The sequence below is a fragment of the Haplochromis burtoni genome, unplaced genomic scaffold (genome assembly GCF_018398535.1).
Source record: "Haplochromis burtoni strain Fernald_Lab_line unplaced genomic scaffold, NCSU_Asbu1 Contig_258, whole genome shotgun sequence".
NCBI classification, from domain to species: domain Eukaryota; kingdom Metazoa; phylum Chordata; class Actinopteri; order Cichliformes; family Cichlidae; genus Haplochromis; species Haplochromis burtoni.
This window is the reverse complement of record NW_024582619.1, coordinates 123,110-147,239: the sequence shown is the minus strand read 5'-3', so window position 1 is coordinate 147,239 and position 24,130 is coordinate 123,110. Positions and strand designations below refer to the sequence as shown.

The following is a 24,130-nucleotide window of genomic DNA, read 5'->3' as shown; positions in this document are numbered from 1 at the left end:
CATTCAAAGATTGCAGGAGTTACTCATAAAGTAGAACACAAGTTTATGAGATTAGCTGCATCATAAAATGAACCTAGGTTTGCCTGAACCTGTGCATCTCATCTGGGGGGAATTGACACTGAAGTGCTAATAGCTTCAAGCAAGAAAAACCAGTTTAAATATTTATGGAAATCTGCACTCCTGGGTTTACGCTTTTGGGGGAAATGTATTCTCTTCTCTCTCCATCTTCAGAGAGGTAAATGATGTTGCTGGAGCTTCATCTTGCCTGCTCATATAATTCATACAAGACCTGCATCCAGTCTGCTGTAATTATTTTAATTTCAAAGCACAGTTATTTGAGATGAGGAAACATGTTCCTTAAGAGAGCAAATTGCACTAGATTGATCTTAATTATATTCATCTAAAAAGATTTTTTTTCAAAGCTAAATGAGGCATTTTTCTTTTCGAAGAGTCAAAATGCTTCTGAAATTTCACAGATTAAAGCCACATTTTAACCTTCCAGTTTTTTCAGAGGTATTTATGCCTTGAAAGCAAGCCATTCAAAGCCAGCAATTACCCTCCTTTGTCATTATTTGCAGATGCATCAACTTTAAACGTGATACACTCTGGCTACACCTTTTGCACAGTTAAATACTTTGTACTTAGAGAAATGTTCAAAAGTCTCAGGCTGCCCCACATTTCATTATATTTTGACAGGAGAAGGCTTGAGTGAGACAGCAAGGCCTTAAAGTTCTTCGAAATTATTATTTTTTTAGTCAATCAAGTCCACGTACCGGACCATTTATCTGAAAGTCAAATCAAGCAATGACCCATCTTGATCACCCAGTTGATCAGTTGCTGTTCCCCAAAGCCTCATCAGAAATGGTCTCAGTGGACAAGAGGCCGTCAAGAATTCATTTCTAAGAAAGGGAAATGGGAAGGAAAGACCAAAGTATTCCAAATTACACAAGAAGTGGATTGAAAATCGATGGAGTCATGAATCCAGATTTGAAAATTGTTGTTCAAATTGCTGTCAATATGAATGTAAAAGGTCCAGACAGGGGTATAACAGTGAGTGTCAAACAGCCATCTCTAAAACAGGATGAAGGCTCTCTCATGGTTTGGGGCTGCATTTCACGAAGTAGTGTTGGGGATCCCATCAAAACTAATAGATTTATGAATGCAGAAAAGCTTGATCCACCATGCAATACCATCGGGAAAGCATTTGATTGGCAGCAGCTTCATTTCTTAGCGTTATCCCAAACACAATGCCTGTGCAGTAAAAGCATACCTGGAAAACTCACACTGGAACACCATCAGTCATATGCTGGCCTCCCCAGAGCCAGGACCTCAACATTACTGAAGCAGTGTGGGATCAGAAACACGGGGAAAAAAAGCACAAGAAACACAAAAGAAAGAAAAAGAAAAAGGCAGCCAAAATCCAAAGGAGAGCTTTGAATGTTCTTTAAGAAGCCCAGAGAACTATTCCTGAAGATTGCTTAAAGAAATGACAAGAAAAGCTACCTAAGAGAGCTCAGGCTGTGTTGAAGAGTAAAGTTGGTCAAACAAAGTACTGACTTTGTGTGTTTAAGTCGCTGAACTTCTTTCCCATTTACCTAGCAAAATACTAGTAAAAACGTTTGTAACTGGTGTCTCCTTTGATATAAAACTAATTTCTTTATAGTGACGTCTGACTTGGTGTTAAAGGAGTCAATCTGTGTTTTGGCTTGTTACCATGGGGAACTGTGGGACTTACACTTTGCGGGTATTCGGGCGGAGACGCCTCAGGGCTCGCGGCTGATGCTCAGAGTCCTGTTCCGTCTGGTAGAAAAACATCCTGAGAGCCTCGTCTAGCAACACCCATGTTGGCAAACCCAGCAACCTCTTGATATAAGAGAGAGAGAGAGACATGGAATGAGGGAAGAGTGAAGTAAAAAAAAAAAATGGATGAACGATAAGGACATGCAAGAAAGATGGAGATGAGGACTGCTGTAAAAAGAGGGAAATCAGGGTGGATGAATTGAGACGTCAACAGAGACAAAAGGGGTGTAAAGAGAGTGGGAGTTTGATGGAAGAGGAGAAGGAGATGCAGGGTGCTGGGAGAGAAGGAGTGGAGATGAAGCGAGAAGTGTAAGGCGAGTGAAGGCGAGAGAGTGTGGCAAAGAGGGAGCGACGTAGGTTGCGGGAAAAAAGAGAGTAGAGCAGAAAAGAGAAGTGAGTGAGTAGGAGAAAGAGAACCTGATCGTGTTTTTAGCGATGGTGCAACACTGAAACATGTCAAAAGTCCCACAACTACAGTCAGTCAGACGTGATGTGGGCACAGGGCAGAGCAAAGAGAAGAGAGCAGCAACGCCTACATGTTGAGCTCGATCTGCAAACTACAGCTGAAATATCCGAGTCAGTGCTTATCCACCTACAGCATCGTTCAGCCCACTGCGTTGTAGGCTACCGCACTGCACGCTGCAGAAGATAGCAAACATGCCAACAATTCTTTCCTCTGTTGGAAATTTTTAAAAAGACACCGCATCGTGCATAAAAATGAAATGTGATTACCTTCATGTACGTGTTGAGTTCAGGGATTCTGCTCTCTGCAATCTCCTTTTTGTTTCCGAGGAAGATTTTTCCTAAAGAAAACACATTAAAAAAGTGATTGCACACGTGAGATTACACTCTAGAACAGGGGCCATAAAAATGCATTCACATAGAGGACATGCATACGTATGTTTACAATACAGCTGTTTTTGTAAACAAAGCAAGCATGTAAACATGCTCCGATACTGTTGATGCTCTAGTACACTTAAACACCAAGAGCCTGTAAATGTCAATTATTAATTTTAGCTTGATGATTGCGTTCAGTTTTTAACACCAAAAACCAGGGAAATGCGTGCAGGTACTATATAAAACCCAGGTAAGTATAATCTAGGTAATTTATATTTACTAGCATATATTGTTGTGCCTTTCTGCTTATGTCCTTAGCAGTGAGTGTAAACACTCAAAAAAACACAAAAAAGGATTAGGATTCAAAATAAGTCATTTTTATAAACATATACGGTTTATAAATGCTGATTGTGTGACAATGTTTGTGCAAAGTTTCATTCAGATAGGCCAACCGACTGACAAGGTGATAAGGTACATATATGAAGATTATGTGGTAACATTAGCTCCTTACTTGCTCGAACTCACAAAGACTGAAAGTGTTTAGATGCACGTGTGTCGCAAGTATAAGTTTTAAGTTCAGGGGTTTTTTATGTTACACAACTTGGTTTAGCATGTTAGCATGCTAGCAATGGTACATTTTTGCAATCACAAACACAACTTCAAGTTAAGTTAAGCTAATGTATTTGGGAGAAAATGCCCTTAAGTTTCATGGCAATTCATGCAGCCAGAGGAGGTTTGGAAATCTGTAGTTTTTGTGTCAGCAGAGCGTCGGTGACTTTTACACACCATAGGCCAGATTTACAAAACAGAGCAAAGTAGTACCAAATAGCGCTCAGCAATGTGGTTAGTTCTACAAAAGATGCACTGTTTCTTAAACACAGGAACAGTCAGTTCATTTCATTATCAGGCATGCTTTTATTGGCTTTAAATACCATTGCAATTAGCAGCAAACTGCGCGTTGCGGATGTTAGTGAATCCTTTTGCGTATATGATTTAAATATTCTCCTAATTACATTCCGCACTTTAAGAAAGGAACTCCCAGAAATACAAATGTAACAGGGTCAGTTGCGCTCTGTTCCCACCTATTACATATAATCTTGTCACTCTGTAAAAACCAGCAGCACTTTTTTGATGCTAAACACAGTTTTAAAGTAGCGTGTTAGCAAATTGCTAGTAAAACTCGCTCTGTAACTTTAGGTGACCTGCCGCTTCATTGCCGAGTTGCCGTGATTCCCAAAATCATTCATTTAGCAATAACACTACGTACAGCTGGGCAAATGTTCATGCAGGCAGACTGCATCGCTAGGCGCTTGATTTTATACTTATTTTATCTGTGGGACTGAAAATACCTTAATTCAACGATTAAGGGTGTAGCCCAACTCATATGTCAATGTGTTAGACAGCTAACACATTTATCCTGTCCTAAACAAGGCAAATACTCCTTACTTCAAAAGATTGTGAAAATAGCATATTACTCTTCCTAATATCACATTACGTCCAGTCAAAAAAATTATGAGGCACAGCACAGACTCCTAACAGTCTAAATCGGGCCCCACCAATTCATCCAAGGCCATCTAACCCTGCTGTTAAATCAAATTTAGCACAGTCTTAATGACCCTCAGCCTTCTCTCTTCACTCAATTTCCCTTGTCTCATTCACTGTGGAGCACGATAACTCACTCAATCACTCGCAGACACAAGTTCATTCATTTACTCACTCACTGCAGTCACCCATCCACTCACCTAAATGCTCCTTTGACCTTGAATTTATAGCTGTCACGTATGACTCAGAAATCAACATTTAAGATAGAAAAGCATAACATAGCACCAAGCTCACAAGAAAGAAACAAAGAAACGCACACATGATACTGAAACATTATTTACGTCTCCTTAATGAAAATAGCTTCATTTGAAAAGACAGACCTCGATCCTTTTCTGCTGTCTTTTTTTTTTTTTCTGCCCTCAAAATCATCACCCATCCTCGCCTGTCTCCCTTCACTCTCTCCCCTGTCTTTCTTATTCCCTTCCCATCCTGATGAGATCTGGCACTGCAATTAAACCCATCAGATCTAATATTATCCAACAGACTCCTCAGTGGCAGACGTTAAATCAGAGTTTGTAGAAAAGTAGAACTTTCCCAATATAGCAGCTGGCATTGCAAGATATGGCCGTACATGTTACAACAAATTGTAAAATAGTAAAATCTTTACTATAGAGTGTTTTTTAGTAAAAGCCTTCTTGCTTTTTAATAAGAAATCAAACATATGACTTAAGCAGCTGTAATTTGGTAGGTTGATCATAGTGATTTATAATGATTCATAATGACCTTGACATTAGCTGAGGGAACAGAAAAGCATTCTGAACGATGCCCGAAAAGGTTAAGAAAGAAAGAACAAGAAAGAAACCCTTTAAGCAGGACACACAGGAGAATTAAGAAATCAGAGAGTAAGAGCCTGGTTTTAATGGATTGCATAGGATTTGGCTCTAGTTATAAGACAGCACCTCTAAAATACACAAGATCAGTAAAAGTTTCCACTGGTTCCTAATGTGTAGCTAATGAAGGCTTTTTTCCCCCTAATATTTAAAAGCCAGTAAAGTTACACTTTAAAAATATTTTTAAATAATAATTTAAATAATAATAATTTTACAAACCAGCTAAAATACTGCAGTAGACACAGCTTATACCCCTTTTAAAGATGGCTTGTGTTGGAGGAAAAAAAATATTTTTTTCCTCACATCATGAGGGGTCAAGCTCAGTAAACTTTTACGTGATTTATTTAGATTTGACCGTAGGCTCTACATAGGCAGTTTTTTTTTATGTTCCAGTAAATACTGTAAGTGTAGTTATGGCTCCTTCAGCCCTCTTTTTTTGTCCTGTTAAATAATTGTCTGGGGCATTTGAGTGGTGAATCTGGCCTATAAAGGATATGATGCAGTTTCAGTGATACTTCAGTAGTTTATGGGGACATTTTAGAAACATTAATGGCATGCCCATCAACATGAAATATGCTTTCAGTTTTGTAGTAATCAGCAAAGCTAGCAAAATAACACAAAAATAGCTAAAATGATAATGATGGAAAACACTGCACCCTCTGAACATGAGCATTTTAGCATTGCAACTATGAGTATGTTAGCATGCTAGCATGGCAACATTAGCACTTTGTACATAGCTAAACACAGAATCAAAGAAGAGCTGAAGTGACAGTAGTGGTGTCCTAATTCATAGGCTGCATCCTCCTGAGGACCCGTCCTTCGCGGTCTACATGGGCCGGGTCCTCAGAAGGTCGGGTAGGCTGGAAGTAAACAGCTGTGAAATTGGACGGTCTAGCCTTCAGATTTGCGTCACCGCTGTCTTGGTGGAGTTTAATAAACTCAGCCGTCTGCTCCTTGCTATCTAAAATATAACAGGACACAGACGTAAATTCTCGACCATCTCACACTTCTGTTTAATCAGTTTTCTGTTTGATGTTTATTCAGCTCAATGAAAACCAAGGAGGAACCCACCCGAGGGAAGTTTTATTTTATCAAATAACTTTAATCTCTGCCAAACTGATTTATTCACAAACAAACAAAACACTGAAAAACAGCCAAACAATAACATTTTTAGGTTATCTAAATGACTTATATATCACGTTTAACCTGAGTAGCAAACGACCGCAGTGATCTGACAATGATTTGCCGGGAGTTTCCCGGCTAGCTATCGAGCTGGTGGGTAACAGACGTCTCCGAAAACGTCGGAGCACTTTTGCAAATATGTGATATCTTGATAAACTGAGCAAATATTTGAAGTTTACACATGTTTTTATGTTAAAAGTGTATTTTGGGACCCAGAAAGAGTAATAAGAGTAATATTAAAACTTAGTAGCGGCCGCCATTGTTGAAAACCGAAATTGGCTGGGCTGCGCTATGAATTCTGGGATATGGTGGGCCACGAAGGATACACCTGACCCATCCTTCAAATTTGGGGAAAAGGAGGATGCATTTGTCGGCTGAATTCGGAGGAGTCTACGAATTTGGACAGCCTTCGTCACGTCGCTGTGACATAATCAGCCTGCAAATGCGGCCTCAGGAGGATGCAGCCCATGAATTTGGACACCCCCACTATGTCTCAACCTGAGGCAAATGGTCACCAAAGTGTATTTGATCAACTTTTTCCCCTGACTTTAATTTACTGTAGTGTCCCACTTCAATACCAACAACATCCCACCACCATGTACGGTATTAAGTTTGGGTTGTTGTTTTTTTTAAGTGCCAATAACCAGCTGTCCAGTACCCATCTCAACTTGTGTTTCCCTACATGCAGACTTTTTAGTTTTTGTGCAAGTCCTCAATGGCTCACTTTTATAGGCTAGTTTAAATGCATTTTTACTTTAGTTTTGTATTTTAAATTGAATCAAATGAAAACTGCAACTATAATGTGACTAGTAGTTCTAATGATGAGACAGAGCCATTTTGCCAAGTAAATATAATGTTTAATAATGACAATGACAAGTTAATAACCAAGCTAAAGCCTGTGAATCCACAGAAATAAATCTGCAATCTATTTGTAATCTACACACAAAACAATCACCTCTGTCTGTCCTCATCCTTCTTAAATCAATGCTCCGAGCCACCCATTCAAAGCCGTCAGGCTTTTATTGGTGCACATGTTGGTTTCCAGCCACTGATAATCAATACAGACACTGACGCCGCCTCCCAGACAGACAGACTTATGGGGAAACAATGAGCTGAATAAAGCCAAAGCCACAGAGCAGATGAGGACAGACACAGCCACACATCAGCACAAACAGTGACTGAGGCCTGAATATACTTTGGCTTTCACATTACAATATTTTATCTCAAGTCTCTGTGCTTTTGATTATTTTATCTTACATCCATCATCAAGGTGAATAGCAGTGCAGAGTGTCATTGCTTTGGCATGTTTGTCTGTCTCTTAGCAGGACTACAGAAAAACTACCGAGCCAGCTTTTCAATGAAATTTGTTAGGTGGGATTGGAAAGAAGAACCTATTAATTCTAATTTTGGTGTAGATCCTGATAAAGGGCTGGATTGTGGATATTTCTTTATGACACAGTCACACCAGATTGAACAAGATGGGCTCCCAGCTCCTAAAGATCTCGGAGACAATTTGAAATTACATCTGCTGGGCTGCAGTGCCCATGCCAGCTAGTCTTTTGATTGGTCGGTATGCTTTCATCTGATCAAATTCTCCGTAAAGCGCAACATTTATAACCTTTCTGGACTAATCCATTAATATTGGCAATTTTGGAAGACTACTTGTTCAAAATGGGTGTTTTAACATTAGCAAAGAATCACCAGATCTCCTGTAACGGGCCTTGATGCATGCTCAATCATCTAAGTAAGTAAATCCCAAAAGTGGGAGAAACGTTTCGTCGCTCATCCAAGTGACTTCTTCAGTCACGAAGGATGAGTGACGAAACGTGACGAAACGTCTCTCAATGAACATTGGGCTGTGAGATCAAGGAACTGATCTCACAGCCCAATGTTCATTCAGTGGGCTAGTTCCAGTCATTGGTTGGGGAAACCTGCAGTCAGCTGATACGGAGGAAGTCACTAGGATGAGTGATGAAACACTCCTCCCACTGAAAACCCTACATCCAGATAAACAGATCAACCTTTTGGGACTACTGTAACGAGGTTAGCTAGGTCTAACTAAATGTTTTTTGTTGACTAAATGTTAACTTGGAGCTGGCAGCAGTGCAACTGACACTATGCTAAAGAATCTGTGTTGCTGCATTTTGGACCAAAGAGTCAAATGTAAACTTGGCAGCTAACAGATATCATCCAAAAATGGCAGGCTTACTTGGTGTTAGAATGATCAAACAGTGCTTGTGATAAAGGCTTGAGGCCCTGGATTCCAGCCACAGCTACAGCCGGCTCCAGCGCCTGCCAGCAGCAGCAGCTACATGAGTTGGAGGCAATGGGTGTGCTCTCATGTAAAGAAAAAATTACACCACAGTGGGAACTCTGAAGCTTGTTAGCTTACTGCTCATTAATTCTTGTGTTCGGACCACTAGATGATGTATTTACAGAATTATATGAATATGGGCAGGTGAACGCTAGAGTAGGAATTTAATTAACCAAACTTTTACATTATTTTTTAACAAATGACTATCAAACTGTTGGGTTTTAGTAGAGATCTGAGTGCCCTGCTAGTATAACCCTGTCTTTTCATCAATGCTGTCAAAATTGATCAAATTAAAACCTTCATTAACTACTGTATATTAAAAACTAGGTGGGTTAGAAACAGATTCACATACCTCCGTCTTCTCTGCCTGTCACTGAGCTCTAAAAAGCACTTCAGTAGTTGACTCATTATCACACTTACCAACTTTTCCTAATTTAAATTTTTTGTTTCATTGTGGCCAGTACAGGCATTTCATCCAGAGCTTAATCTTCTTCGACAGCAGCTCATGTGCAGTGGAAAGTGACTTTTCTTCCAGATTGTTAACTGTCTAGATGCACTGTGTTGGTTGAACTTCTTTCTTATTTCTACTTATATGATTCAGCCTCCCTTCAAAAGTAAAATTCTGTTCACAGACACTTAAGTACCCAGCAAGAAGCAACTCAATATAAAACTCTAGGCATAAGGTATGGATGTTTCAAAATACTTTTACAGTTTTAGTCTTTATAAGGTCTCTTTAAGATAGTAGTTTTCATTTTGACAGCATTTAAGAAGTGAAGTAACAGTGATAATACTCCAGTTAAGTGAAGCCATGATAGGAGTTTTCAAGAACTTCAGTGATAACATAAGAAATGCACCATCTTAGCCATCATAGCAAAGAGCCCATTAACCTTGAGTACAAACTAGCATGTATAGTTTAAGCACAAGCACAAGTTTTAAGCACAAGCTAGAATGTTTGGCTGTACTTTTAATTTCAGTAATGGTAGGGATGCAATGCTTGTTTAAAATGGCTGTTTTAAAGTCACCAAATCATGATGAAATCAGTCAAGTCAGTATAGTCCATCAGTAAGAAAAACCTCAGTATCAACCTGCAGCTAACTAGCATGCTAAAGTGAGTCGATGTCCTGCTCTGCTGAGTTTAGATTTGTTCCCGGCACGATTTACACAGATAATCCAGGGACAAAAGTGGTCACGATGGAGCAATTGTATCCCCCAGCTGGTGCTTCAGCATACAAGTCACTGATTACTACAAAAAGGGTGCTTGCGGTTTCTCTGCTCCGTCGGCTGCTACATACCTGAAGCCCCTGGAAATGGATGAATGAATAAATCACCCTCTTCCTACTGCCTCTCAAAATCTTCCCCTTCAATTTTGCTCTTCTTTCCCTTCTCTCCTCAAGTTAGTCTCTGTATTTTGCCCGTGGCATTCATCTGCCCTTCTTTCCATATGCTCTTTCCTGACTAATCTGAATGTCAATCGTTGTGGATTAAAGGAATTACTGTCCTCTGATGTATGGTTTGGTTTAAACTGACCTTGTAGGGGCACTATGATACCTGCTGGTTTGTAATGCTGGATTTTTGACATTTAGCCACATAACATGACAGTAAATGCTTCAAGTGTGTCTAAAGATTCGAGCACGAATAAAAGAAAAAGCACAATAAGGTTCACTGGGTTTGGTAGAATATAAACTTCATTCTAAACCCATTTTACTTCAGCTGAACAAAAGTAGATCTCAATCTTCTTTCTGCGGATGTCTCGGTGGAGAAAGAGGATTGTAAATGCAGCATTTGGAGCACTCATGCTTCACATTATTATGCAGCAATGGGTGCCTAAAGTGTGCTATAACTAAGCTCTTGTGGCTTAAATAGAATCGGATTTGAATAGAAGTGAGCTCCCACCAAACTTAATCAAATCTTTAAGGGACGCAACAGTTTTTATTCTTTATAATATCAATATTAATTCACTAAAGGCATCCAATTATGTCTCAATCTCCCCCTGAATACACGAGAAAAACAAAATCAAAACAACAAAATGTAAGCACAGCAACAAACACAGCAGCCATATGCATTTAGTAAAGAGTATTCAGAGGGGTTTCAGTTCTTCCAGAGACAGAGAGGAAATTCAGTCAGGTGTCTCTGTGAACCTGCTCTCCTATGCATGGAGAAGAATAAGCATGCAAGCATGTAAGGTTATGGAGCGACAATACAGGAAGGATCCAGTAGGAGTTCCCTTTGTGTAACTTTGACACAGCTAAACTGTGAAACTAACCATTACAGTAGATACCATTTTCCCACACTCATTACAATATTTCACACTAGACCAAACTATTGTTTGACTTTTAGGGAACATATTCAAATTCAGTCTGTTTGCCTTGAGTTAGTGAACCCACCAGCTCTTATGTGGGCCATTTCTGCCATGGTGGAAATCACAGCACATACCATGCAATTCAGAAAAGCAATTTAGCAAGACTGAAAATCAGAAGCTGTGACTGTTGACATAGTCCGAGTACAAGGCATGCCTGAAAAGATTTAGATAAGCTTCAGAGGGCATAACAACCAATCTGCCAGCAGCCGGACACTAACAAGCGCATATTTGAGCGACATAAAATCTTGCACCGTGCATGCCACTGACGATCAACAGTGCACACCCACACACACACCTGGAAGAGGAGGCAGGATGCAGGTGTTTGGGCCCAGTTTGGCCAGGTTTTCTGAAGAGTACCTGGCCTCGAGGATCTGGTGGAGGTTGAAAAATTCCCGGTACCTCCTGTAGATTAGGTACTTACTCTCTCCTTTAGTCTTCACCTCAATCACGAACCTCTGAGAGAGAAACGGAGGCATGAATGAAAGAGAAAAAGAAACAGCTGAGCCTGGTATTCTGAGCCAGTCTCAGTGAAAAACATCTCAGCCCTTTAGTTTTTTTAATGCTTACAAAGTAGTCGATGAAGCCTTTAATCTCCTCGATATCAGCAATGGTGGCGCTGATTGGGATGTTGAGAGGGAGCTGATCAAAGTCACTAAAGCAACAAGACCAGATCATTTAAGACAAAAATGACACAAAGAAAAACTTACACACAACACACACACACACACACACACACACACACACACACACACACACACACACACACACACACACACACACAAGCAAACAATGAAAAACATAATCTACAATTAAAAAGGTTTTGTTTTTAACATGATGACAGCTGTGCTGTATGAGTAAAACAACCATAAAACATGCTGATCTTGATTCAGTTTGGTCTTTTTAGATCAAATTAGATATGTTACAATTATTCACCAGCGATCAGAAATGAACGTCGCAGCCAGTCTGTGCGCAAAACATCGGCTCACCGACTCTAACCTGTCACCTGTAGACAGACTCACCTTTGGTCGCGTAACTGCTGCGGCAGAGACATGATGATGAACGCAGAAGAAACTTTAAAGCTGCTAGTGAACAAAGCACTTTTCACACACACCACAGGCTGACTGACTTTCAAACTGACAAGCGCAATAGTGCGGAGAAAAGCAACAGGAAGCGAAAGTTCCTTAAAAAAAAGATCAGCAGACGGGTGCGCGCGTTTGGCCACACAGATGTGTGGGGAAGTCTCACTGCACACACACACAGACAACACGCACAGGCGTCATCAGCTGACAATCCATGTGGTAAAAGCGTAAATTTCACTGGAAACAAAAACGCATAAGGATAAAAACTCAAACACTCAAGCAGAAAATAACCGTATGCGGACTTAGATGTGATTTAGTGAGCGTTTAGATATCTGTGGTGTACAGCCTTTCGCACTGTGCCTGTGTTTACACACTTTACAAGTAAGTACTCCATGAACCCAGCATGTGTGACACACTTCACGCTTCTTTGCACTGGCAAGGCATCGCGCACGTTGCGAGAGCTGATCTCGGTTTCTGTTTTACTTTCTTTCTTTTTCAATATAAGTTGTAAATTGGAAGCAGAATTATTAATCAGCAGGTTTCGAATTTCTACAGTTTCTGAATGTGCGCCAGGGGCGATTCTAGGATCCAATCCTTGGGGGGGGGGGGGGGGTATAAACAGTATATAGTGCAATATGCTGTTTGCAAATGTCTTTTGCTTCGTGGCTCGAACGTCAAGAAAACGGTTTTTCTATCAAAACCGCCAAGGATAAGGTGGAGGTTAAGGACAACGACTAAAATGACAAAGGACATCAGATCCTTGGCTGGCAGCTGGCAATGCGTCGGCGCTCCCAAATTATGTTTTTGATGCTATGTAATGTGTGTGTGTGCACTGTAACATCCTGGAGGCAGTTGAAGCTTTCTTGATGTTGTGACGTTACAATGCTCAGAAAATCATACTAAAATGCAATATGCTTGCTACTAGCTGAACGAATTTTGTGCCCTTGAGCACCCCTCAAAAGACTCTCACCAGTAACATGCACTGAATAATATACATTATACATATGTTATGTATATATATTTTCAGCTATAAGTAAATTTCATTGTGTGTGTGTGTGTTTGAGTTTTAAGGTGCCGCTCCCCTTCTGTAAACCAGTTTCGGTGGCAGATTTTAAAATAGAACTGTGTGGTTTACATGAAGCACTGGGACTCCCCAAGCATTTCTCAGGATTTTGTCCCTTTCATGGTTTATTTTTGAAACACTTCCTCAGAGTATATGTACAACCAGCCACATCCACCACCAGGAAGTTAAAATTACAATAAATAACTTGAGCTGATTAGCAAGATTCCTGTGACCAAGTAAGAGGCCTCTTCAGTAGTGATAGCCTTGTTGGACACACTGCACCGCATCTGTGCAAATTAAATAGGTCCGATTTCCGCTGCCATCCTGTATGTCTATAGTTAACTGCAAATGCTGACCACTGAATACAATTTTCAGTTGTGTTTAACCACGAAACATCGAGTAAACTTATTTTTGACCTAATATAATGGATAAAGGATTTGTTTACAAATATTCCTGTAGTTCAACACTCTTTAAATCAGTGTTGAAATAGAAATAAACAGCACACATCTCTATATAACTTAAGCTGAATAAGACATCTGAAAACGTGTGAATGTACTCTGATACTCAGTGAACATGCCATAAGTTTACCTGCCCTGTCAGGTCTGCTCCACCAGACCTTTGCATCTGCTATATCTCAGTTTAAGCCCAGAGTCACAGTTAAGTACAAGTGATCAATAATCATTGAACTGCCAGCATGTTTAACTGTAACCACACGTATTATTTTCTCTGTTATTTAAAATAAAAAAAACAGGAAGTTTTGAGGCAAAGGCCAAACATGTGTTAACATTTAATACCCGAGGTACACAGAAGGCAGATTACAGGGTACACAGATGGTCTCCGAGCAGGACCCCTCTCACTTTTGTCATTTAGCTCAGAATAATATAATACCTGCAGTACAGAGGCGCAAGGAGGAAATTACAACTGCCACTGGTGTCAGTGTGTATTAGATGGCATTTTTATGCTTGATGGTTCTGTAGAACAATCTGTAAACCCAGCACTGCCATATTATAACTCCATAAAGCTGTCATAATGTGGTAATTAGCTATTTTCAAATCGAACAGACTCAATAAAGCTGAATATCCATTCTCATTTTACCTCGGAGAGAAATATCTGGCTCTTTAGCTACTAAAAGAACTACATCATAATGGCGTCTCACAGATATGCAGAAGATATCTTTAGATGTGCGATGATCTCACTTCCAACTTGTCATCATTATTATTATTATACAAATGCAAGTAAAGGACTTTTTTAAGATAAAGTGTTGAAAGAAGGCACAATCTTTTCTTAAACCTAGCCAGTGAATCCAAAGTTTAAAAAAGCAAGTGAAAATAAAACTACGTAATGACTGAAAACGTGAAATAAAAACCTGAGAAATCTCCATCCATCCAACCATTTATTCATTTTCTTCTGCCGCTTCAGTTCAGGGTGCCGGAAAGGAGAGCTGGCTGCTGTCAGAGGACGAGAGGTGGGATAAACCCCGAGCAGGTCGTCAGTCTATCAACGAGCTAACACAGAGAGACGGGCAACCATTCATGCTCACATGCACACCTCATTTATACTCCAACAGGTTAACCAGGGATGTTGGACTGTAGGAGAAAGCTGAAGTAGCATGTCTCTGTGTTTCATCAATTACTGTTGTAACCATTGCATTATGGCGTCAAAACAAAAGGAGAAAAACCAAAACAACGACCTGAAAAATGCCAAATTCCTCCAACTTTTCTCAGAGCAGCACCTTTCAAATAACAGTGTCATTTATCTGGCCTTTCATACAGTGTAAAACCCTGATACAGGGAACTTTGATTTTTGAGAGACACGGTTTAAATTTAACTGACATAAATTAGACAGAAAAAAAAGAAAAATTAAAAAATCTTTAAGTGACGTGCATGACTGGTCATTTTTGCTGACCGCATTTTGCGATCAGATGATAAATTAGGATGTCAAACAGAGATTTTCACATGTACAGTAAAGTGTTTTAACTGAGAAGAAATGCCTACCAGAATGAGCTATTTACAGTAATAACGACTGCATGTGTACACTGTGCATGTGTACACAGTGCATGTGTACAAAGCCTCTTACAAAGGCTCTTATTGGCTTTTGACTGAGAAGCATAATGGTAAGATCAGAACAGTCATTGTTCTTTAAGGCGTGTTCAAGCTTTCTCCACCACCTATTTAGTCAGTTTTTCTCTCACATCTTATCTCATGCACACACACTTTGACACTAGCCTGCCTTCATTCAGCGCTCACCTGTCGGGTGTCTCTCGTTACTGACATTCATAAGTCAATAAAGGCAGCAGCTAGTGACGCTGACATTCCAATGAAGGGACATAACTGTGCAATAAAATGTTTTGAACAGTTCAAACATTAAATATGGGGTTATTAAAGCTTCAAACACTAGATGTCAGTGCAGTTGTTAATGTGTGGGAGTTGGATAGAAACAAAAAACGAACTGATTTACCGTCCAGTCTAAAATGGTTTTCTAAGTGCTCAAGATGCCACGAAAGTTATTGACTAACTGATGACTTTCACATACTCATTACTTTTTTACAGTTATATCCAAGCTCAGCACTTGTTTATAGCTGGACAGCTGCACACAAAGAAACAACATCTGCTTTAAGCCAGCACAGTGAATCACAAGAATTGTAACTACACCTAAATCAGCAGATTAGTGGCAAATCTACACGCTCAGATTGACAAGAGATTGGAGCAGTTGCAGTCATGTGATTCAGTTACACTCAGTGTGCAAACAGCAAAATACTCAACTACAAGAAAGAACAATCGGGAGAGTGAGAGAAAATGGAAAAAAACGATGATTTGTTCAAGAAATTGAGTGTAATACAGTGACCTTGCGTGCATGAGAGAAAAAGATGGTGCACAGATGGATGTGTGTGTGCATGTGTGTGTGTGTGTGTGAGTGCATCACATATTGACTCCATATCTATTTTCACGCAGCCCGAGATGGATCCTTTGAAACGCTGCTCGTATAACACACCACCGCCAGCCATGAATTGCAGAAGCATTTTTCAAGGGTGTATTTATCTTCAAGGTCAGGCCAGCTGCTGGAGTCTGTTCTGCGCATTTGAGTGTACGTGTGTCCGGGTGAATTTGCTGTTGGGAATGCTTATACATGTCAGTGGAGGAGTTTCCCTATGTGTGTGTGCGCTTGTAAAAGAGGGTACTGTAACAGTGTTTGTATATAGTTTATAGCATGCTGGCCTTGGACTATATCTTTGAAACACAAGCACGCTGTAAAAAAGTGTTGATGAAATCTAATAAGCCATTAAGTTGACAGGTACCAGTGCACACATATACACACAGAGAAACAGAAGAAGGGGGACTGACAGAAAGTCTCAGCACCCAGATTGTGTTTGACATGTCGGCAGCTTGTTGCCGTGGTAACATCATTAGGAAAGCAGAAAGAGGAAGAGGTGAAGCTGGGCAGTAACCTAAATGCTGAGTCTTTGTTTTGTGTGATGAAAACTCTGAGCCGAAATCTAAAATCTACCTCTGGAATGCCACACAGCACGATGGTGACACGCTATAAACCTCAGATGATTTGTTGGGAAAATACCAGTGCACCAGCAATTTCTCAAATACTCAGACAACAACCACACCAAGTTTCAAATCACTCAAATCACCTTTCTTCCCCATTCTGATGCTAGGTGTACATTCTAAATATTGGATATCCACACCACCACCAGCAACACTGAAACCACCTTCCTAATAATCTGCAGATCTCCACCACGTTGTCAGAACAGACCTGTCGGTGCATGAACACAAGATCACTGGTGGCACCAGTGTGTAGACCAGTGCAGCCTCAGTGGAGCAGGCTTGTGTATGCTTATGTATGCTGCTCATGTTGTATGTGGGGACTTCAGTCAAGACGACATCATAGGCTCATGTTTGTTTTGTGTTTCTGAGGCAGCTCTGAGCAGGTTCTGCGACATTGCAGGGGTCATTGTCTGCTCGGGGAGGCTGCTGCTGTTGGTGAGTGCTGGTGCCACAGGGAGTGCAAATGGTCTGCAGAAGCTGGAAAAGAAGGCAACTGGACTTCTCTAAGTTTCATGAAGATGTTTTACCTCTCATCCAAGAGGCTTCTTCAGATTTAAAACCTAAAGGTGGAGAGTCCCAGGTATTTAAACCCTAGAGGGGGTTGTCCCTAACCGCCTAGTTCCTTAAATTAACATGACCTGGATGACTGAGAACTGACACAGACACAGGCTCTGCAGTGATGTTAGGTGGGTGGTGTGAACACAATGTCTGCATGAATGCCAGGATCAAAGTTTTCTCAGTGGTGCACTGCATGATAACAGGATGATCAATGTCTTTCACTTCAGATCGAATTTAATGGCCACTTGTTAACACTTGTTTTGAATAACGTAAAATGACGCATATTTGTAATTACTGTACTCAGCTAATGTCAGATTAGTAAGACACACAGTTTTCAGCAACAGTATCAAAAAAAGGAGATGTGAGGATTAGGTTTAGCTCTTTTTTAGAGTTCCAGTGTTGTAATTATAGACACAAAGCTAGTCACCCACCGTCCCTAAACATAGCACGTAATAAGCAATGAGCATGACTAACTGGAATCTTTCAGATAATGGAAAAATTTGGTTTCTCATTATTTAACAGGTTGGCTGAGTAACAGGCTAACCTCCCAAGAACTTGGTGCATTCCTTTAAAAACTCACCATCTCCCACACACTCCCACACACGCCGGCCCTAATATTAGAACTAAATATACCACAAAAACCGGTGCCTGTGGTGCACATTTGGAAAACTGCGGGCCTTCCTTCTCCCACTCTACTGTGCATTTTGGCCTGAGCTGAACTGACAAGGTTTCGAGCATCGCTGCAGTCAAGCGCAAACAAGTGGACACGAAGATCTGCAAACCTCACAGGTCAAAAATGAGTCAGTTACCATGTCAAGTTTTATATATTTGAGACGGAGTCTGAGAAATCTGCTTGAGCTTGAAGCAGTTTACATCACATTAAAAGCAGTTTCATATAATCAATGTTATCGACCTGATGGACACTCAGCCGGTGAAGCAGATAAGCTGTGATACCGTTATCTATACCCCAAGAGTTGCTACTCACTGGCCGGGCCCACATCCTCATTTTAGGTTTGACAGCATTTTAGTAAGTAAAGGTGAATGCTTGGACATGAAATGAGCTGCGGTTTGGGGAAGGCCTCGAAGGCGACTGGCGACGACTCCCGGGCCTGGCAGATCCCCATGAACTAAATAGAAGTGAAGACGTTAAAGAACAGAAAAGGGGAGGGAGGGTGGAGAACTGGGGGAACCTATAAAGATGAGAACCGGAAGGAGCGTGTTTGGAGGCGTGGTCCTGCTCCTGAAATTCCAATACTTAATCTAACGGAGGAACACTAACATTAACTAAACATTAGAGTTTTGCTCCTCTCAAGAAAATGTATTACAGTGCAGTACTAACCAACTCCTGGCAAAATCGATTGTTCAGTAAGTTCATTGGTTAGTCACTTATTTTGCCTGCAATATTCTTGTGAAAGCAGTGTAGCAGTTCACTAAAACTACTGGTGCTGCTTAATGAGAGTGATGAGAGAGAAGAAACAGATTCAATGGTGCTCTGTTTTGCTGAGAGGAACTGCAGACTCGGGTATTTGTTATCTGTTACTTTTTGCGATTCTTACATGGATGAAATTATCTGATCCATTAATACGGAGTTACTCGGCACAGCAGCTTTAATTTTGTTGGGGTTTCATTTGTGAATCCAGGGAGTAAATGAACAAATATCACCCCCAAACGCATCTATTCTTCTAGCAGTTGTGTTAAAAGACATGCTTCCACACTCTGCAAGTGAGTAAGATGCTATTTCTTCTTGAGCGAACGAGGCCTTTGAGTCCCGACTGTACAAGTGAAACGTCCGATATTCTCCAGCTCCACCCCTGATCAGTAAGCACACCGGGTTCCCCTGTGTTTATTTTTAGGGCCAATATCTGCTAATCTTTGGTTAAGTAGACAAGGGATGCCCCACTGATATCAATACCACTCATACACACTTATTCACATAGACAGCTGTGGCTTGTAGCTACCCCTGCCACGATGTCATATACCACCTGTTGCTGAATAGCAAGTTGGTGATTAAAAACAAATTTAATTCCTCTTACTCCCTGTGTCTGTCTGTCACTGTCTTTCTCACATTCTCTCTATTTTCAGTTTGATGTGTGTCTACATCATTTATCTATTTCTGAATCTACTGTCTTGTATAGCAGTCACCCTGTTTTTTTTCCATTGCCTATTTTCACTTCAGTGTTAAGCTGTCTTGGCCAATTAAACAGTTTATAATCACGAGTGTCTCTTCAGCCTACACTGTATTTATGTAACTCTCTCTGGCAGTAATCACACTCCATTATAACCCCAATTTGTGCCTTCAAACTCTTGGTCTTCATTTCTTGCACTTTCATTTCATTTGGGGATAATCTAAAATCCCAAACACAATAAAGAAGCCATCAGTTAGCGTACATATAACACATAATTACACATAAATAAATAAAATAAATAGCATTTTATTTATATAGCACCTTTCTAGACAGAGTCACAAAGTGCTGTACATAAGATAAAAAGCCACAAAAAGGTAAAACAGACAATATAAAACAGGCAAAAATTAACCAGAAGCAGTTTAAAAAGGTGAGTTTTTAGTTGTTTTTGAAACAACTACTGAGTCTACAGTCTTACGGTTTGGGGGAAAGAGTTCCACAGTCTCGGGGCCACAGTGGCAAAAGCTCTATCACCAGTTCTCATCTTAGTCTGTTTTATAATAAGTAAGCCCTGATCAGATGACCTCAGGGACCTGCTAGGGACATAGGGCTGCAGCATATCAGAGATGTAGGCTGGTGCCAGTCCATGCAAAGCTCTATTAGTCAAGACCAGGATCTTAAAATGGACTCTGAATTCAACAGGAAGCCAGTGTAGCCCAGATAGCAACGGTGTCACATGTGAATACTTAGAGGATTTTGTCAAAAGCCTAGCTGCAGCGTTTTGCACAACCTGCAGACGATCCAGAGAACCTTATGCTTAGACACGTAACCAGTGAGTTACAATAGTCCAAGCATGAGGAAATAAATGCATGTATAGCAATCTCCAGGTCAGAGCGAGACATGGACATCACAAATGAAAAATATGGTTCATATTTGGGATCATTGGCCTGTTGAAACATCCAATTGTGTCCACGTTTCAACCGTCTAACTGCCGATTTGAGGTGAAGTTGAAACATTTGGAGACAACATTTCTCCTTCTTCATTACTCCATCCACTTTATGCAATGTACCAGTACTGGCTGCAAAACAGTCCTAGAACATGACGCTACTACCAGCATGCTTGACAGCTAGTACAATGTTATTAGCTTTGAAAGCTTCAGCTTTACTCCTCCAAACATATCTTTTGTCATCATGACAGAATAGTTCAGTCTCTCTTTCAACCTTTCTCTAGAAAGCATTTGACTTGTCCGTGTGGTCAGCCTCAAATTTCAGTTGAGCGTGAAACTGTCAGTTTTGGAGCCGGGGCTTTTTTCTTGGTGGGCAACCTTTCAGTCTATGCTGATGTGAAACTTACTTTAATGTCAACAGTAATGTTGGTGTGGCAGCAGTTTCTAGTGCATGACAGGCCTGAGCCTTAGTGGTTAAAGGGTTGTTCCTGAATCTGAATCAACTTGTACTTAAAGTACAATTGTTTGAACTGATGAACTGATGATCCAGGAATCTGGAGTTGTAAAGAAACGGTTCCAAGAGACTTCGCCAACATGTGAAAATCTACAGTTCTCCTTCTTGGATCTTAGATCCTTGGACTTTCCCATTGTTCTGTGTACTGGTCAATCCAATGAGTGCTCTCAAACAAATCATTTTTATGCTGACAAAGAGAAAGTACCAGTTGTATTCAATCATCATCACTAATGAGATGTTACTAAGCCTTTGTCTTGCCCAGTTTAAAGACATTGTAGAATCTTTTGACCCTGTGTATTACAGAAAACCCAAAATAAATTCAAACTTGTGCACCTAGTTCATGTTTTTTTAAGTCATTACAGAGTCAACATTCATGCCCATACTGTATGTAAACTTCTGACCACAACTGTAAATAAAACTGAATTGAACTCATTGGGAAAGTGGGTCCATAAAGAGACTACCTACTGAGGAAAGTCAGCCAAATTCAAATTAGGTATGGATGTGAAATGAAAAAGGCGTATCAGCAATAAATAAATAAATAAATAAAAAGCATATTTTTGCAGACCCCTGTAGGCCATTCAAAGAGAGCAGTAGAAGTAGTTGGACTCATGTACAGCGGTCACTCGCTATAACGTGGCTCAACTTTTGCAGCTTGTCTGTTTCACTGATTTTTTTTGTGCAATTTTGCATGGTTTTTTGTTTGTTTGTTTGGGGTTTTGTTGTCTTTTACAGCGCATTGTGTTCTGCATCCTGACTGGCTGTAGACCATTGTCAATCGATCTCGTGCCGTGTCTCCTATGCAGTACAGAATTCGTTCAGCTTTTCAAATTTACATGAATCTTCAATTGCTAGCAGTGTGACTCCGAAGTGCTGTACTGTATGTTTGTAGGTTCCCCCCAACAAAACACAACAATTTTGACGAAACATTTTACACCGTCAAAAGCAACCGCGGGTGCCTTTGGTTTCATTCTATAATACTGTACCTATTTTTCTATGAAGGTTTGAACTTGTTTAAACAAGAAAGAAACGTGTGGAAATGTTCATGCCTGTCTGAGAAAAGTGTGTAAAGTGTGTAGTGAGGGGTTTCACAGCCTTAAAACATCTATACTAATTGTAAAAAATTAAGTTGTCTACTTTGTGGATTTCACCTATCGTGAGTTATTTTTAGAATGTAACTCCCGCGATAAACAAGGGACCACTGTAGTCCAAAAAGTAGGTTAATTCTATTTTAATCATCTTTGTTATTAGCTACAGACTTTTCTTTACTAAGTTGTAAACACTGTGAAGCCATATTTCTATCAAGGATGCTTTGGTTGACACTGTCAAAAACCTTTGACAAGTCTAATAATAAACCAAGACTGTAGAGATCTCATGAACAAGCTGCAAATTCTTCTTTGTGTATCTCAGTGTCTTTCTCTATCCTCCCTTCCTGACCGTTCTCCACCCCCACCAACTACAAATCCTTCCAGCATGTTGTCCTCACCACCTCACTCCTCCCTTTCCCATTCTTCTACAATGCTGGAAAGTGCTGACGAGAGGGTAACTCAATAGAGAGGCGAAATCTAAGAGTGTCTCAGGACAGAACAGAGGGTCAGCGCAGGACATGAAGGAACAGAGAGTCGCATTTTATTTTCCCTTTTTATGCTTGGTAGTCTTTTAAATTTAAAATGTTTACATTTTTTGTTGCTATTTTTGTTCTTTAATTAGTAACGGGTTTTTTAACAATACTATTAGTCACAGTGTCAGCTGCAGTTGAATATGTCATAACATTACTACATTTTGTGCCTGAATTTTACACTGGAAACCATGGCAGACATTACTATTACTAACAGCCAACAGTAAAATCTAACCATGGAGGTGTTCGATTATTAAAACCTGTAATTAGCAAGTCATTATTAAGGCTTAAAATGTGCTGTAATTTCCAGCTTTCTCTTCCACACAAAATTTGCAGGGAATGAATATTTGATGTTGAAAGCCTAATACCTTGGCAGTGTGGTATAATCAACCATGAACTCCCAGGGATGAAATCTCATTTAATGCTCATAATGAAAATCTCTGCAGTAAAAAACAAAACAAAAAAACCCTTCGTATTTTTAACTGGCTGCCGTTTTATTACAACTAAAGTATCTTACTGACTTTTCTTTTCTTTCATAGATGCACTACTACAAATAAATTTCTCTGTTGGCCTTGACTAACTGGGTGCAAGGTGGCCTACTAAATCACTCAGCAAAAGATAAGCGAACCAAAGGGAGAAAAAGGGAGAACAAAAAAGGCACAAAGTTAACAACCTATACAGACAGAGACTGATAAGCACAGATGTATGGTGTAGGAAGATATGGACAGAGAAATTAGATATAAAAAATAGGACGATGTTAAGATGAAAGGACAGATAGGGAGAGAAAAAGTTGAGGGGAAAGTTTCTCTTGGATAAAAGATGGAAAGAACAGACTTCTTCAGCATAACTTTGCCTTGGATGAGTTAGAAATCCTAGCAAATCAAAAAAAATTAAATGCATTTCTTTGGCACAATTCATACAGTGGAATTCATTTGAATGCATTCATAAAATGCAAGAATAAGTTATGAATCCAATATAAAGCAATTTAGGAAGGTGTTGGGACACCTCGTGCTGCCAGCACAGCCATAGTGTTCCTTGGTGTTGATCATTATTTTAAGTAGCTTTTACTTATAAAAACTGAATTTTAGTGTCTGCTCTTAATCACTCTGAATTACATTAGGCAGTGAGTACTGCAAAGCTCTGTATAACAAAGGTATCTTGTACACTGAACTTATACTGTGCTATTTACAAATCTTGAGCCACCAATCTATCCTTTATATTTTCCTTCCAAAGAGCCAGACTCAGAGTTGCATCTACAGACAACAGAGAACTTAGCAAAAGACAGTTAAAGAAAGTGTATCTTAAGGCAGCAGTCCCCAACCTTTTTTGCGCCACGGACTATTTTATGTCTGACAATATTTTCACAGACAAAGGATAAATACAACAAAATAAAACCTGACCGGTACCAAAAAAAGAAGATTTATTCATAACACACAGGAAAAGACCCAGGGAAACTAAATTAACGATAAAAACGATGCAAAATAACGATAAAAACCAATAAAAACCCTGAAAACTATAAATGTCATGCCCGAGCCTCAACTCTCGTGGCCCGGTACCAAACGACTCACGGACCGGTCCAGGGGTTGGGGACTGCTGTCTTAAGGCTCTCTGTTATTGGTAGCATGTTCCAAAAGTACATAATTTGCTCTCAAATTATGCTCTCTTCTGTTTTTTTCTGAATATACCAAATAGCCAAGAATTGAACAAGTGATGGACAAAGAAGACGTGGCAGTCTTAAAAATAATCTACAGCAGATA

General features: G+C 40.0%; 2 protein-coding genes across 2 annotated transcripts in view; one reads left to right on the top strand and one right to left on the bottom strand.

Moving 5' to 3' along the window:
* Positions 1-12,161, bottom strand: part of ncf4 (neutrophil cytosolic factor 4) — a 37,381-nt gene extending 25,220 nt beyond the window's left edge. Inside the window, exons 1-5 of the mRNA XM_042227393.1 lie at positions 11,944-12,161; positions 11,492-11,576; positions 11,220-11,379; positions 2,533-2,603; positions 1,736-1,863 (exon numbers count right to left, since the gene is read on the bottom strand). Coding sequence (XP_042083327.1) covers positions 1,736-1,863; positions 2,533-2,603; positions 11,220-11,379; positions 11,492-11,576; positions 11,944-11,975 — 476 coding nt within the window. The 5' untranslated portion in view covers positions 11,976-12,161. The remainder of the gene's footprint in view (positions 1-1,735; positions 1,864-2,532; positions 2,604-11,219; positions 11,380-11,491; positions 11,577-11,943) is intronic.
* pvalb7 (parvalbumin 7) overlaps positions 1-24,130 on the top strand; it is a 45,109-nt gene that overhangs the window by 14,339 nt on the left and 6,640 nt on the right. The window lies entirely within an intron of this gene.